The sequence below is a fragment of the Copidosoma floridanum genome, unplaced genomic scaffold (assembly GCF_036245765.1).
Source record: "Copidosoma floridanum isolate Cflo_tuat_1 unplaced genomic scaffold, Cflo_Japanese_pri ptg000025l, whole genome shotgun sequence".
NCBI classification, from domain to species: Eukaryota; Metazoa; Arthropoda; class Insecta; order Hymenoptera; family Encyrtidae; genus Copidosoma; species Copidosoma floridanum.
Genome location: NW_028321902.1, coordinates 6,741,980 through 6,759,289, shown reverse-complemented (window position 1 = coordinate 6,759,289; position 17,310 = coordinate 6,741,980). Strand labels below are relative to the sequence as shown.

Below are 17,310 nucleotides of genomic sequence, written 5' to 3'. Positions count from 1 at the left end.
CCGCGCTGATTATGTAAAATCGGCAACGAGCGCAATAATTACGTGCCCCCCCCCCCTTTGGTTCGCGTGTAAAAAAAAAAAAAAAAAAAGGGGGTATCATTTGGATTTTATAATCAAAGTGATTATATGTGTGCGCGTGTGTGCTCCTCTGCCCGCGCGTGACATCATCACATCCTCTGCTGTGTGCCATGTAACAACACAACTGAAAAAGGAAGCGAGTCACTCCATGGGGCCAAAAGTGTACATCATAGTATTTATTCCGAGTCTTGGAACTTTTGCGAACATCATCGAGCGTAAGCGTCAAAATATACATTACGTCGGTCGCACTCTCCGGTATACATATTATGTATACCTATAGTGATGGGGGTACGGTGCATACAATATAACAATAAACGTGAGAATTCGGGAGGGACGAGCTTGTTTGCCTAATCCTCGCACCTGCGGGACTTTCCCGGAATGCGCAGTTAAATGTATATGGGCGCTGCAGCGCTTCCGAACATTCATCCGATATACATATACCCATACGTGTCGTGACAAATAAGTCATCCCATGATCAGCTCCCGAGCGACATGTCCATACACGTTTGTACACCGTGTAACGATGACGCGAGAAAAATTAATCAAAAATCGCGATCGGTAAGAAGGGGATTGAGCAGCAACTTTTGTGCACGTGTAATCAGCCGAAAGCGTCGGATAATTGACCTGTAATAAACAGCAATCGGGCAGGGAGGGGGTAAATTACGCAACAACCCACTTGTCCGGATGGAAGTTCGTGATTTTGGTTGCGCAACGCGGAATTTCTCGGATCGTCATCCTGCGCTCGGTATTTTCGTTCCGAGCTGATTGAGGATTGAAAAAGAAAAAAAAAATCAAAATCATAACGATGACAGACGTTTGGGCGCACGTTTCGGCGTTTTATATGTGATACGCGTGTTGGTTCGAACAATTAAAAGGGGGGGGGGTCTCACTTCCCTATATATACACAGTCAAGGCTTCGCTTCAGGATCTCTCTCTCTCTTTGTGAGGCAAATATGCTAATTAATCACGCGCGCGCGCATCCTCGACATGTACACATTAACGATTTCAGCGTCTCTCTGTGTCCGATCTATCGGTTCGGCGCGATCGTTTATTTATTTGTTTTTCTGTTTCTTCGGTGTATGCATGTATGTGTGTATACATATATAGAGAATCGAGGAAGCGATCGTTGTTGCTTTACGTTATACATACCGGGAATCGGCCTTTTTCCACGCGCGAGTGGAAATTTTCTGCGAACGAAAGCCGCACATCGGCCGGCCATTTTTTTCTTCGTTTTTTCTTTTCTGTTTTGTTTCTTGCTTGTCATTTTTTTTTTGTTTTTTCTCTTTGTGTTGTATACACACGATCATAATATGGTATTGACAAAATTGCAGTGTTTGCGGACACGTGATGTATATATACCGATCATCCCGAAAACACACGATATATGGGCCGAACAGTTGGGAAAGAAAGATGTCAATGCAGATCCACGGACAGAAAAAAAAAAAAAAACGAAAATCCGTGACGGAATTTCCGTGGGTGCAGTCAACCCGTGACGCGGGTTTTTTTTTTTTTTTTTTTTTTTCCATGTCACGAGTGAGCGAACGAGTTGTTGGTATATAATACACGGCAGGAGAGAGAGAGAGAGAAAGATAAGGGCTGAGAAGGACCTTTAGGGGCTTTTACACTTCGTAGTGGAGAGGAAAAAAAAAAATTGTTACACACAAGGGAGAAGAGCGCGCTGAAATTTCGCGCGTTGCTTAATTTGTTTGGAAAGACGCGACCGGGTGTTTTATTTATAACTGTGATGGCTGAGGAATTTTTTTTTTTTTTTTCTTCGGGATTGCGTTTTAGAACGAGTCACGTACATAATGTCCACAGAGAACGTGTATACACACTTCTTTTAGTGATTAACGGTATATTGCACGTTGTGTGCATACATGTATATATTGTTGCGCGCGTACGGTGTATTACTTTTGTCGGCGTGTAACGTTACGAAGGGGCGACTTTCTTTCTTTCGTGTATTGCATTAATTTACATATGGTGTATTTTATCAAAAGTTATTTGGAATTTTTTCTCTTTCATGGGCATAAGAGCTTGTACTGATCGGTATTGGCATTGGTAACTTTTTACTTCCTTGTCTCTCTTTTTTTTTCTTTTTTTTTTTTTTTCTTGCCCATCACAAGGTGATCATGTGATAAAGTTGTTTTTGCAATCACTGCAAGTATCGCTAATTTTTAATTTCATTTACAAACATGGGGAACTTTAGTAGATTATTTGGTTGTTGGTTGTTTTTCCCCTTTTTTGCAGAAAACGAGCTTATCAACATGGAACCATCCATTGGTAAGGTCACTTTCTTGTACAGAGGCGTAGTCTGCTTATGTTTTTTTTTTTTGCTTATGACAGCAAGCTAATCGTGCAAGTGCACGTAAATCCTGTTGGATTTTTCTAACAATTTCATTTGTGCCTATAATATTTTGTACCATGAATAGATTTGAATACGTTGATGACCAATTACTACCAAACGAGGCTCTTATCAGACAAGATCGAGGAATCAGACTTTACGATGGAGAGATCAGAGTATGTTAATTAACAAACAAATCTTCCATGTAACCTATACTGTGTGTATTTTTGTCTTACTTGAGTATTTATTTATTTTTAACTGAATAAGAAAAAATGTGTACGATTCTTTATCAATATGAATTTATCTGTAATTTGAGCGAACAATGTTTAAAAACTATATATTGTTCTTTTACTTTAGACTCCCTTTGAAGGTGGCAAGGTGACGTTAACCAGTCACAGAATCATTTACAGGACACCGGGTGATGTGGCTTTCGCCATCCATCTGCACATCATAATATTCTTTGAAGAAGAAAATCCTGGACCCTTGTTCTTCACACGCAGCAAAAAAGTTATACTACACATGTCCGAGCCACAGAGTGGCAAGTATACTCTCTTACAGCCATGACGAAACATTTTTTTTCTTTTCATTCCTTACTTTACATGAATTTTAGGAAAATTAACGGGACCAATGGACAATAGTAATCACAATTTTATCAAGCTGTCGTTCAAAGAGGGATTCGATTCATCCTTTGTAACAGATTTAACGAATGCCATCACAAAAAGAGTCTGGGAAAGGGCACCTCTCAGTGTACTACCTATCACTAGTTCACAAAGCCAAGTAAGAAACTTGACAATGAACTGGATGGAATTTTCATTGACAAATTACTTCAATTCAAACCTAATTAATTTTAAACTTTTTAGCAGGCCAGAAACACTTCAAAACAGCCATTACCAGCCATCAAGCCTAGAACAGGTATTATAGGCATCGAAAGAAGCATTCAGGAGCAGCAAAGGGTCACAGATGAGAGCATAAGCATAGCTTTTCAAGATTTGAGGAAACTCATGGGCATGGCCAAGGACATGGTCGCGATTTCAAAGATGATATCAGCAAAAATAAGGGTAATTTTTGTAAAGCTTCTGCTACAGTGCTCCATTTCATAACTGAGAAAAATTATTCCAGGAGCGACAAGGAGATATTACGGAAGATGAGACTGTTAGGTTTAAGTCGTACCTTATGAGCTTGGGCATCGATGACCCAGTCACGCGTGACACTTACAAGAGCAGCAATGAATACTTTAGACAACTCGCTCGACAGCTTGCGGAAATTCTAGAGGAGCCGATTAGAGTATGTAATGTTGACAATTTTTAATGCAAGTGCGAGTTGTCAGGATTAATTATTTTTTCATGTGATTTATTTTTATAAGGAAGTAGGCGGTATGATGGCACTTACTGATGTGTACTGCAGAGTAAACAGAGCAAGGGGGTTGGAGCTTTTGTCGCCTGAAGATTTGCTCAACGCATGTAGGCAGCTAGCTCCTCTGAATCTTCCAATAGAACTGAGGACTTTTGAGAGCGGAGTGATGGTTATACAATCTTCGTTTCACAATGACGAAGAAATTGCCGAAGCTGTTTCTCAATTGGTGATTACATTTATTGCTTGGATGGACTATATTTTTTTAAAGTAATAAAGTAAGAAAATTTTTCTAATTTAATGTTACAGATCAAAGACAGAGGATCGGTTACGGCTACGGAATTGGCTCAATCCGAAGGAATTTCAGTGGTATTAGCCTGTGAGAGACTATTAATGACAGAAAAATATGGTAAAGCCTGCAGAGACGACTCGATAGAAGCGCTGAGATTTTATCCTAATTTGTTCCTTGAACTGGAAACGTGATAGGTGCAAAAATACTCAATTGAAGTGAAATTTTCCTACAAAGAAATAAAGCATAATGGTGCATTTCATATGATAGATTATAAGGAAAAGTAAGCTACAAAAGTACAATAAAGTTTTTATATTTTTAAAGAGATTTTCAAAAACGTAGAACAAAGTCTTACCTACTTAATTTTTTTAGACCAAAATATGTGTCGTACGAATTTGTAAAAATATGTTCAAAACTTATTTTTTTTTAAAGATAAAAAAATTTATTTGTATGTACATTTGCAATGACTAATTGTATATAACATGTAAGTTATTATATCAAAATTAAACAAAAATTTGTTATGAGAGTTTTGGAATGATATAAAAAAATTGATAGTGGATCGAAGACAAATAACATAACACTAAATCTATACCACATAAACTTTTGTTTATCGTAATAATTTTTCAGGCGACCTGCTGGTTACACATGTTATTTAACAAGCCTGTTCTCTTACAATGTAATCGTAACTACAACACAACATCACAGACATACCTATTTTTCTGCTTGTGCATTAATGTGTTCATTTCGTAAAACTCGTTTATTATACATTACTTCTACTATTACTATGCGCATTAATTGTAATCGTTATTACGCTATTTAAAAAAATTGATATTTTTATGAATGACTTATTTTTAACTACCTTGAATAAATCCACTCAACAGCTATCTAACTAATGATTAAAATTGTAGTCATTAGTCACGATATCACGGTTGATACTACAAAAAATGACAATTATTAATCGCCATTTAATGACAAAACAGAAATATTGATCTTATCTATAAAAACAAAATACATTCGGCAGTGAATAAGTTCAAGGGCAAATTGATAACTTTAATCTTGTAATTAACCCTATTTTTTTTCCCTATCTTGTCAATCGGAGAATCAAAAATAATTCATGTGTTAAAATTTTTATCCTTGAAAATGATTTATCGACCACTCGAATATAATAATAAAACATAGCAACAATGTAGCTGCAGGAGCGCATTACGAATTTCGCGCCACTCGGTAAACCAGGAAAGATGGCCAAATCAACGTCATCGACAATTGGCCGTGCAACCGATTAGTCTCCGCCCCTCGTTCGCTTCACCATTTATCGTCTTTATCGCTACTCCTGGAGTTACCTTGCAAAAAATTCATACATCTTTAGCTGAAAAAAATTCAATAGCACCGAACTGTAAACGGTTTTTATTAAAATAAATCTCAGTAAAGAAGCATCTATGGAAACCTTGCAAAAAAATTCTGCAGCGCACGAGCACGCGATTGGCCAGCAGTGGGTCACGTAGGCCCTAACCTCGACGGTGATTGGCCAACTCGGTTGGTTCACATCTACAGCGAGGAGGAGGAGTCACGGGCCGGGAGGAGCTGCTTTGTGTTGGCTCGAGTCAACTAAATCCGTCTGGAACAGTCTTAAGACAGTATCCGAGTGAACGACATCGGCAGACAGCAGAGAAGAGGCGCGACGTCGGCGTTTGGAATTGTGTTGGTTGATCGAACAGCCGAACTGTAAAGGAGCATCGATTTGATTAAGAAAAGAAGTTTCGGAGCAGACGATAATTGATTATCGCGCGCACTGAGGATATTATCGAAATCCGGAGCAAGTGCGTTTATTATACACTTGTGGGAAATAAAGAGACGAGTTTTTTGTGTTGTGCTGTTGGTTGACGTACTTACAAGGCTCCTTGGCAAATACGGGCCGACGTCCGCGCTGTGAGTTTGGAAAAAGAACATTAAAGTCGTTCTGTTTTGTTTAGTATTATTTGTTCGGTGCTCGCGAATTTTTTCTTTATCCAGAAGAAACGCGACACTCCTGCAGATTTAGGGTAAGTTTTAACGACCCACTAGTGCCTGCAAACATATACTTACTACCGTGGTGACGACGAATAGAAAGGAAATGCTCTTTGTCTCGATTTCTCTTTTCCCTTCGTCGTTGGCATAAGACACACACACACACACCCCTATGCACCCAACTCACACGTAACGCGTATGTTATTCTTTTCTCATCCATATATATAAATATATCCTCGTCCGTCTGTCTTTGTTGTGTGTGCAGCAGTAGAAGCCGCAGTGGGGGTCAAGCCATCAGCAGAGCAGTAGCAGCGGCTCCGCCATCTTGGAGCTCCATTTCTGTTGTTTATCAAACACACATACTTACCCCGAAGCGCATCGGAGGATAAATATATATTGTTTTGCGCGTTGTCTGGGATATAAACGTTGTTACAAATATATATATACAGAGACGCGAGGACTCGAGCGAGTTTTTCCAGCGTGGAAAATCAGTGATAGTCGCCCCGAGTTCTCGTCTTGCATTTATATATTAAATACATTGCCGGGGAGAAGAACCACGACGGCTCCGTTCGATAGTACATATTATATACATAAACAATAAGCGCCCGAGCTAAGGGCTCCGAGGGATAGAGTGTCGAGGGAGGTGGCCGAAGGTCATCGGATGTTGCGGTACCCGAGAATCAGGAGCGAAGGGCTGACAGTCGAACGAAATCCACTGTTATCAACATCGCCACAACTGGCTTGTTATTCCCATCAACGATATTCGACAGAGAGCGCAGAGACGAGGTAGCAGCAGGGAAAAGCATCTCAGCTCTTCGCTTTGTTTTCTGAGGTACGCAAAATAATACCTAATACGTCGAATATGTTTTGTTCCTTCTCTTTATTTTGAATTTTTAAATTAATGTAGGCGAGGTGATCGCTTATCGGTCAAAATTTACGAGTGTGAGGATTGATTGTTTACGTGACTTTGATGGCTCAGCGATTGCGAGCTTGTTTTTTCCTCGATAAGTTATCGAGGATTGTTTGGTCTTGGGTTTGTTTATATCGACGTATTGCTCATACATTCGCTGAGAGGTATAAACACTATTTTTTGTTTCTCGCCGTACTCGCATTAACATTGCAAATCATTGATTCTGAATAATCCCCAGTAGGTACATCGTATTCTTTTAAAATTACAAACTCAACAGCTGCATCGGTCGTTCCGATAAAACTCGTATCAACAAAAGAACCGTCTGACCGCCTGTTGTTTTGCGATCCCCGAGAAAAAAATATATATTAATTAACAACACTCTAAGTATACCGCTAGACAAGTACATATTTTTAGGACGCCCCCCTGTCAGCCACAGCGGCCGGAGTTTTATTGCGCAGTTGTCGAGAGCCCATACAACACCTATATATACCTATACATACATCCATCCATATTGATCTTTGTCTCTCTGTCCGCGTAAACAGCTTTAGCTTATATATATATGTACTTACTTACGCAGATGTTGTATACGTATGTAATTTATACCTTTTTTTTTTTTTTTCTTATTTCACCGTGTGAATATAATCAGTTGGCTTGTTTTATTCGGTAACCTTTGCTTGCCGTGTGCTCGCGCACGTACACACGCACACACCCGGAGTTCTTATTTTCGGAGCAGATGTTGAAACGGGATCGTGAGAGAGATGATTGCCTTTAATTGGACAGCTGTGGGATCCCGAACGCGTTCCCTTGTCGGTTTTTATTTTCGTACAAATTGTTTGGACCTAGGCTTACTTGGTTATGCGACCTGTGTATATACATCGGATGTTTTCCCGAATATCGCACCGACTGCTTGGCTATAATACACAGTTTGGGATTTCGGAGTCTCGGAAAACATCGCTCAAGTTTTCTCGAGTCACAAAGTAACACAGATTTATTGAGGGATACATATTATGCAGGTCTTGTTTCCACACGTAAAGTCGTTATCTCCCGAAATTTCGAAAAACGCGTCGCGGTAAAGGTGTAAGCAAACAAATTACTCATAGGGTGATTGAACGAGAAAAACAAACTCGATCCGTTACCAACGTCTATATACTTATATACAAGCGACTCTTTTGCCTTTCTTTCCCTTCTCACCGCATTTTATACTGCTGGCTTTACCCATACCTGGAGCCACGACAACGGGGGGGGGGGGGGAGATACATATGTCTATACGTATACGTGGAGCCGACGTACATATACAAGCCTCATACTTTCTAACTTGCCCCGATTGCCTCCGGGGCCATACGTTCGCTTCCTGTGAATATATGTGTGTCTGTGTACGCCGCTCCAATCGACCCCTGCACAAAACTGGCCTGCCGAGAAGCGTTGTAAGCTTTCACAAAAGCCGTTTTCGAGCTCTGCAGCTGTATACAAGTATAAATGTAGAGAAAGAGACTGTTGGAAATCTCTTGGGTGTACCAACAGTGGGCTTCTTTTTTTCCCAGGAAAGGGAGGACAATGTATAGGTGTATATGTAATATTTCAAAGGAAAATCCGGAAAAAAAAGTTATGATGGATTTATTGTAGAATTATTTTCATGTACCGAAGTAATTCGTGTCTGTCATGCAACACTCGCGTTTTCGGTTTACGACACGTTTGAGATTTTGAATTACCTCAGTCGTGAAATACCAAATAAAATGGAAAAGCTATTTTCCAACGAATACGTCATTTTTCCGATGTACGTCAAAAAACAGCCGTGAATAAACTCGTTGTAAGAAATCATTGTAAAAACATTCCGAGGAGACGTCAGTAAACAACCACTTCGTCTTACCTTATCTCTTGTCAATACAGTTTATAATTAGTGTATACTTGTCACCAAACACGTTGGGTCTGAAAAAAAAAACAAAAAACATTTCATTCATTATTTCGAGCGGCCATTACTCCCCGACTTTTTCGCAGAACTCGCATCAACAGAAATTCGACCTGTAGGTCAGAGAGCACGCACCTCAGTCTTATAGCCTACACCTTCGGGGAACATATACACAGCTCCACGCCTGTGTGCAGTCGAGTTTTTGTTTTCTTTTTAATTTTCAGTTGACCGAAAGCGTATTAAGCAAACTGGTCTCAGAAACAAAACAATCCGGTTCCTTTTACTTGTTCTATAAGAACTCCCGGTACAACGACCTTACTTCCACTCCCAGGCAATAATAATTTTAGAGACTTTTGTCATATTCATCTTGGCGTTTCTCCCGGTTGGGTCTTGTTGCAGGCGACACTGTACAAAAATCGACTGCCTGATCACCATCGGGCGACGTTTCGCTAGAAAAAGAGCTTCACACGGACAAAACGGCAAGATGACCAACTCAACGCCCAAAAGCAACAATAGGATCGAGCGCCAGGGCTCGCCCAATCACTACCATCATCACCAGGGCGGCAAAAAATCCGGTGGACGTAGCCTCAACTGCATCAAGACGGCAACGTACTTTGCCAGCAGCAACTCCAACAGCCCGGCTATCGCGGCTGTTGCTACCCCCGTCAGCGCAGCTACGAGTAATAACAACGGAGGAGGAGGTGGAGGACGACGTAACGGCAGTAAGTCCTCCGGTGCCGCCAGGCTAGGCTGCACTTCGCCCAACAACGCCAGCAGCACTCCTCCCCGAGGCATTCCTCGTAGCTCACCGATGCGCAATGAAACCCCGAGGTGAGTGCATAGAAACTCATTTTGTTCCTGATTTTCTGGAGTCGTTTGTCGAGTTGTGCGTGATTGTTTTGTCGTTTGTTTTTCCAGGGGCAGCCCAACCAACAGTTTCTATGCAGGGGCCAAGTTTAGCGAGCCACCGTCGCCGGCCAGTGTCCCGAAACCACCGAGCCACTGGACAGGTTCTATGGGTATGGGTATGGGCGGCTGCCACCCCAACATTCTAGCCCAGCATCTGAAAATGCTCGTCCACGCCCAAGCTTGATTTGGGCGCGAAGGAGAACAGAGATCAGCAGTTGTCTTTGCCAGCGAGTGCGCAAACTCGTACCCTGCATCATCATCCTTGTCGAGAGTGATCACCTGTGCCACCACTTATCAAGGGTACTACGTTGGGATTGTGAAGAGGTAGCCTGTTTTTTTAAAAGGCTGAGCCTCTCTCTCTCCCTCTGGCTCTATCACCTGATGTTGTTTCAAGTGAGGATGGGTGTCTCAGCTCCTTGGCGATGGTAGTGTAAGTGTAAACGAATGGACGCACTTTTGTAGTGTTTAGCTGTGAGGCTCTCCTAAAAGTCTGTGATTTTAAGTTTTGGGGAGCCATTTATTGTAACGAATCTAATCAAGGCGACTGCTGATTCGCGTTGGAGATGAGCTTTAGGTAAAAGACCTGTGAGAAATTTCGAAGAAGATTATATTATTACGGGATACGCTTACCAAGAGTGTATGGATTATATTCCCTGTTCGTTTCGATAAAAGCGATGCTTTAATTGCGAGCCGTGTATGAAGATGTAAACGTGTATTTTAGATTATCGTGTATTATTAAACGGATCATTACGCTCATAAACACTAACATTTCACACGCACACACAGACACGCGACAGAACACGTTTATTGATAACGAACGTGGCTCTAAATTTGACAAGTGACACTGCAAAAAGATAGTTATTCTCGGCTCCAATGTGCTTCAATTTTTCCCTCTATGCGTTGATTTTGCCTAAAGTCTCGATACCCCCTTATATGATTTGACTGGGCATTTTCGCTTTCTCTTTATTTTATTTTATTTTATTTTATTTTTTTTTTTTTTTATACGTATACAATAAAATTTACCTTCCCCCCCCCATTTTAAACGTTTTGAGTTTCCACTTGGAATTTGACTCGTGGAATAATTGTACCAGTGGCCGTTGGATAGATTTAAAAATCTCGTTAAACGAGATTGTTGCGTTTACATTAAATTGAAAAACTACATCAATGGATGCCGATGCCTTTGAATCTGTACCTAGTATGAAAACAATCGTCTGTTGAAAAACAAAATCCCTAAGGTATCAGGAGAGAAAAGACATTAGGCAGATATCCGACAAATCAGTCTTTGTGATCGGTTATTAATAATTATAATGTAGTTTGTAAACGCGTGATTTATTTGTAGATCTAACCATAGGTGAAAAGACTGGAATCAGAGGTTTTTTTTTTTTTTTTTTTTTTCACCAAGTATCAAAAATTTACCATGAACAAATTTCGATTGAAGCTTTACGCTAAGGTTGTAGTTTAAGGCGATCGTGTCGCTTTGCCATAGGCCATAAATATAAGTAGCACGTTGTCCTTTTCGTTGCTGTATCTTTTGGTTATTTTTCTTTTCTTCTCACTTTTAAATTAAGGAAAGAACAAAGTATTTTTATGTTTTTTTCGTAAAACTTTGCATGTGCAAAGCTATGGGTAATTGATTAATATTTGTATATAAGATGTATTATTAGAGCGAGGAGTTATATAATTCAAGGCGTTTTTTCTTCAAACGGGTTTGGTATTCCTTAACTTTTTTTTCTCTTTGTAATAGTTTTATCAACTTTAACGCAAACTCAATCCTCTAAATTGTAATGACTTGTAAAAATATTGAGCATGAATTTTTATCTGAACGACTGAATCTCAGAAACGATGAAATTCATAAAATGCTTAGAACATTGATTATTTATATTTTGTTGATTATTGTCAAATTTTGATGTTTACAAGATTGAGTTTGTTATTGCATTCGTGGAGCCTTTTATTCTTTAAAAAAAAAAAAAAAAAAAATTAAATGTGAAGCGCATGCAAGTGTTATATAGTCAATATTGTCGGTGATTTTTTTTTTTTTCATAGCATTATTGATTGTTAAAATGATTATCAATGAAAGTATAAAGTAGCACAAGTGCAAATTTTCACCTGATTAATTTATTCTGCATTCTTGATGATTTTACTTTGATCACATGTTCTGTTCTTTGCATTAATGAAGTCAATTTTTTTCTTATTTAGTTATTCTACAAAATAAAATTGCTACAATTTTTTTCAAGTTGATAAATCAAAATGTTTATTGAATCGTCAACTTTAAAAACAAAACTATCTTCTTCATTTTGATTTCGTTTTTATTAAAGAAAGTAAAAATAAATGCATGTGTTTGACTATTCGTTGTACGTGTTTGAGTGAACAGAGTAAAATTATCATAAAAATAATTGATTTTGCGCAGTAAATACCTCATAGATGCATTTAATTTTTTTAGTGCTTAAAACCTTTATAAAATAATGACTCGCTATCGATTCCAATTATAATTTACTTTCTTTCTAAATTTATTGCAAACAAATCAAAACTTTTTTTCTTTGTGATTCGGGTAATAGAAGATATAACTTCCCGAACCATATTATCAAAAAATATGGAAAATCGTAGGTGAAACGCCCGGAATTCGGTATATGCATATATATTATTTTTTCTAGACAATAACGAGCCAAACTGCAATAAAAGTGCAAATGATGAAACATTCGAATCGTTTATTGTTTCTCTCGCGAATCATTAAACTATAGTCATGACACACGAAAAAAGACAAAATATGGCGAAAAAGATAATTAAAAGTCAAAGAGTTGTATGAAGGCGTTGATGAAATTAGCTGTGATTACTGACACTCTATAATAGGTACTATTATTACAACTGATTTTTAAAGACAAAACAAAAACAAAGAAGCGTACACGGTAAGCAAAAACAAATCTACAATATGTGTAATTATATGTATATAAATATATACACGCACGAACTCGTCCGTACGCATATATTAATATTTCGTACACTATACGTATACACAAAGAACTAAAGAAACACAAAAAAAAAAATCATTTAATTTTAAGAGATCGACACATACAAACTATCGTATCTGTAAATTTTAAACCAGTCAATAGGAAAGTACCTCTACTTCGACGATTTCTGGTTTTAGCAAAAGTTTTCTTTTACACACACACACAATTTCATTTGATCAAAACGAAACTTTTTTTTTTACAATTAAACATTTTCGAATAAAATTTAATGCCATAGGATTTTTTATTAACAAAAAAAATAATATTAAATTTTTATTTAATAATAAATCAAATAATCGTTGACAGTAAAAGTCCAAGAATCGCTTAAATATATACAAACTTGAGTCGTGAATTTCTTTACTTTTCTCGGCGCAGTCGTCGCGTCATCGTCCGCACTTTACGAATAAAATCATACCACTTAGGAAGTAAAGAAACAAAACCACTTTTTAGGATTACTGAACTAATGAGATATTTAGATTTAAGTGACAAATACGCGATAGCGAGTGGTTGACCTTGGGCCGTTCCGAATACAAAAATATAATAATAAAAAACAGGTATTTTTTACTGAAACGCGTACGAAAAAAAATTTTCAATTATTTTCGTTTTTTAGCCATACAACGAGATAACACGTTTTTGATTTTAATTGAAAAATCGGCGGTAGACCGTAGCATTTTTATGGAAAATTTTTAAAAGATATTTTGGAACGGCTCCCACTCGGTCAATATTTTATGTGATACTCTAACGTACAAAATACGAAAAAAAAACGGATTAAGCTCTTCGTCGCATTACGGCTCGTTCGGACTATAAAATGCTTTAAGACAAAATAAGAGACCATAAGAAGAAGAAGAAGAAAAAAAAACTCCAATGGCACGCGTATGCGTTGTTACTTCGTTCGTAAATACTCCAGAGGCACCACAGCCTCCGAAACAAAAAAAAAGATCTCTTTCGCGTTGTTTTTTCCTTGATTCGAAAAAAGATTTTTTTTTTTTAAATCATACACGTATCTTTTTGTTCATCGATCACCAACGCGTTCTTCCAAATTATAGCGATATAATTGAAATTTCTAGTGACTATACAGTCTGTTAAAATATATGTAAATATATAAAAAAAAAAATTAAAATTAAAAAAAAAATTGTTTACTTTTATCTTCTCGCTAGGAACCTAAGGTTCTTTCTCATCGGCAGGTGTAAGAAAAAAAATTATGAACGGTTCTAACGATAATTTACAGTATATATTCCAACGCGACTTGTACATTTACGACTTTTATCTACTATCTTTTTCACGTCAGGAGAAAGTGAAGATCTTTTAATTGCACGCAGAGCGGCGCGAATTGAAGCCCATCCATTGTCCGTATATTATGCCAATCGCCAAGAGCCATCATATGCTAGACTCATGAAAAAACAGCAAAATGTCTTTTGGCAGTTTTACATAGTAGGTGTCAGAAGGAATATAAAATAATCATTAATTTATCTTCGCTCTGATGTCCTCCGAAAAAAGTCCTCGATGCGAAAAAAAGCCTAAATGCGTACATATACTCTCAGTCACATGAAATTTTGCAGAAAAAATACTACACACACACACACACACACACACACACACACACACACACACACACACAAAGAATCGCTAGTTCGTAAATCTATAGTCGTATAAGGATGCGGAGTTTGAAAAGGAAAAAAAAAAAACTGTTTCCAAATACAAGGAGGGAGAAAGTCGTTGACGAAACGAAATTTTTGTAAAGGCGCGCCAGGGCGACACACAAGCTTTTCTGTCCAATATTTGTACATAAAATATACCGAATTGCGAAGGTTCGAGTAAACTTTTGCAAAATTTACAATCGCTACTTTTGTATGGATGAACGAAGGACTAGGTGAATCCAGTATCGGTTTATTGAGAAACAAGGGAAACGAGTGTCGCCCCGACGGGCCGTAATATATGTATCTAAGTAAAATTTAAAAAAAAAAAAACAAACAAACAAATTGTACAAATCAATTGACGAATCAAGACCATCCGCGAATGAACGAAAAATCGTGACTTTTCATTGTTTCTTCCTCCTTTGCCTTAGAGTTTAACAAAAAAAAAAAAAAAAAAAAATCAATTTTACTTTTCGCGAAGGCGCGCAGACGCACAGAAACTACTTTTTTGCACCAAAGTTTTTTTTTTACAACAACAATCATTAAAAAAAAAAAAGAAAATGATTGCCTGCAAGATAAAAAAAAGTTTGCGGTGAAACTCATGATTACTACAATAGCAACAATGATAAATTTTTAGATGCCGATTCTGTGCGCATTCGCGAATCCACATGCGCGATAATGATCAAACACAGTGAGAAACAAACAAAAAAATCAATCGTCCCGGCGTCACTTGAATGCACATATGAAATTAACTATGGAGACTTGATTTTTTGGAGCGACGAAAAAAAAATTGTACGTTTATACAAATGAAGCAATAGATGTATAAATAAAAAGTTGATGATGACTGGGACGCGAGATTGATTTCGTTGTGTAAAATAAATGAGTTAATAATGCTGGTTAACGCTGAGATACGATACAAAGTTGCAAAGTGAGAAGATGATGTTTCGTGGCTGTATGCAAGAGCCGCGTCAACTTTTTTGCTCTGCCCTAAAGAAAAAAAAAAAACTACGAATGGGCGAAAACGTACTGACTACATTTTAGTAAGCGAACGGAATAGATTATATAAATATATATATATATATTATATTGAAGAATGTAAAAAAAGTAAAGATAAAAAACGGATCTTATAAAAATATTATTGAACCGCACGCGATTGAGGACCATTTTTTCGCAAAAGAAAACGGTCCCCGCTTGTGAGTGGAAATTTTCAAGAAACTCCGAGACGAATTCTAATTGGAAATGCAGCAATGTGAAAGTGGAGAAAGGATTAACGAAATTTCAGTGCGCGAGTACTTCCTCGACTTTGACGAAGTAAAAGTGTCTAAATGTTCGTTTTTATTTTTTAAATTCAATCTTGAGTCCGTTTCGTTTCGTCGTCTGTTTTTGTAAAATTTATCAATGATTATCTGTATTAAAATCAAAAAACAAAAAACAAAAAAAAAATAAGAAAAACAAATGTGCGCAAATCTTTGTAATAAAAATCACGTGTGCAAATACGATTTTGAGAATTTTATATTATTTTGGATTGAAATTTAAATTTATAAACAAAACAAACACACCAAAACGGTGTTGTGAAAAATTCGATGCAGATCAGGGGAAAGGAGAAATCGTATTCGTTCACGTAGGTTCAAAGTCCAAAATGTTGTATAAAAAGAAAAACAACAGTTCTGTCTCTTTCGAATAAATATCTGTATGAAACTTCATCTCCACCAACCGAGGCATTTTTATGATTTTTTTTTCTTTTTACATTTTAACGCGACTGTCAGTGAAAGTAAGCATGCGAGCGAGCGTGAGTGTTTTATTCGTGTGAAAAAGCGTTATTATATACATATATTATATACAAACTATTTACATATAGTTTGATAACTTTTAAGATGCAAAGTGGGAAGAATTTTCATTATCTCTCTTATCTTTGGCGCGTCGACGATGACGATGGTAAAAAAATAAAAAAGAAATAAAAATAAAAAAAACACGACGTACAAGACATAAAGAAAAACGGCGTTCCGTAACCTTGAGTCTTCAAGATTAAGAAAAACATCGTACGATTAGAAGAAGCAGGTTTTAGTTTTTAAGCTACCTAAATGACAAACACTGTGATTTCCGTTCGACGACAATTCAAGAATTAACCAGTTGAAACAAAAAAAAAAAAAAAAACAATAATAATTCGAGGTCGTTTGTGTGTCGGTGACAAAGAAGGTAAAAAATGGCACGAGAATAAATGAAAAAATTTATCGAATTGTAAATACTATAAAAAAAAAAAAGAAAAAAAAAAGAAATAAAAAAATTGTAATGCGATTCGAAAATAATTTTATTACGGACGAGCGAAATGTATCGATTGTAAGGTAATATGCGAATGCCAAGTGAACGATGAGTGAGTTAATTTAGAAAGTAAGGAATGAGTCGGGAGTATCGAAGAAGCCGATGCACGTGTACACGAACGAAAAAAAAACAGCATTTGAATCTTGATGAAAGGTTGCTTTTGTAAAGGAAAAAAAAAAAAAAAAAAAAAAAAACTGCACTCGTTCGTGAACACGTCTTTTACATAACATGGGCTTCTTTGATATTCTCCAAAAGCGATGGTTATCCCTGTGCGTGTAAGCCAAAGAGTATCTTTGTACACTGTGGGGAAGGTATGTGTGATGTTGAAAAATAGCGAAGAAGACTGAGCAATACTAGTAAGATTAGCAAGATTTAAAAACAGCAACGAATAGAGAAGTCAAGACAAGGACAAGAAGGAGCCGTCCCCGACACCAAGTGCCGACGATTTACAGATACGATTGGAGCATTGGTCCGTTCACCGATGCGACGTAATTAACACATACACACACGTACATACGTACAGAGTAACGCATACATACAGATTAAGCAGGCATAATTAAACTATAGTA

General features: G+C 37.5%; 2 protein-coding genes across 3 annotated transcripts; both read left to right on the top strand.

Moving 5' to 3' along the window:
• The first annotated feature begins 2,435 nt into the window (after positions 1-2,435).
• Positions 2,436-4,384, top strand: Vps36 (vacuolar protein sorting 36). Its single transcript, XM_014350691.3, has 7 exons — positions 2,436-2,594; positions 2,776-2,956; positions 3,029-3,195; positions 3,279-3,476; positions 3,538-3,702; positions 3,782-3,997; positions 4,078-4,384. The coding sequence occupies exons 1-7, from the start codon at positions 2,499-2,501 to the stop codon at positions 4,249-4,251; spliced, it is 1,197 nt and encodes a 398-aa protein (XP_014206177.2). The 5' UTR covers positions 2,436-2,498; the 3' UTR covers positions 4,252-4,384.
• Positions 4,385-5,680: 1,296 nt separating this feature from the next.
• Positions 5,681-16,507, top strand: LOC106637735 (uncharacterized). Of its 2 annotated transcripts, none has more exons than XM_014350632.2 (4): positions 5,681-6,096; positions 6,330-6,893; positions 9,277-9,708; positions 9,796-16,507. In XM_014350632.2, exons 3-4 carry the CDS (start codon positions 9,362-9,364, stop codon positions 9,968-9,970), a joined length of 522 nt encoding a protein of 173 aa, XP_014206118.2. In that variant the 5' UTR covers positions 5,681-6,096; positions 6,330-6,893; positions 9,277-9,361; the 3' UTR covers positions 9,971-16,507. The 2 variants fall into 2 exon arrangements, with proteins under 2 accessions (XP_014206118.2, XP_014206117.2); XM_014350631.2 differs by having other exon boundaries at positions 6,327-6,893.
• Positions 16,508-17,310: the final 803 nt, after the last annotated feature.

What these genes read in the sequence shown, in the direction of transcription:
- LOC106637735 (XM_014350632.2), top strand. Translation starts at nt 9,362, where the DNA reads ATGACCAACTCAACGCCCAAAAGCAACAATAGGATCGAGCGCCAGGGC. An exon ending in ATGCGCAATGAAACCCCGAG is followed by an intron (nt 9,709 to 9,795) that starts GTGAGTGCATAG and finishes TTGTTTTTCCAG; the next exon opens with GGGCAGCCCAACCAACAGTT.
- Vps36 (XM_014350691.3), top strand. Translation starts at nt 2,499, where the DNA reads ATGAATAGATTTGAATACGTTGATGACCAATTACTACCAAACGAGGCT. An exon ending in TTTACGATGGAGAGATCAGA is followed by an intron (nt 2,595 to 2,775) that starts GTATGTTAATTA and finishes CTTTTACTTTAG; the next exon opens with ACTCCCTTTGAAGGTGGCAA. An exon ending in TTCTAGAGGAGCCGATTAGA is followed by an intron (nt 3,703 to 3,781) that starts GTATGTAATGTT and finishes TATTTTTATAAG; the next exon opens with GAAGTAGGCGGTATGATGGC.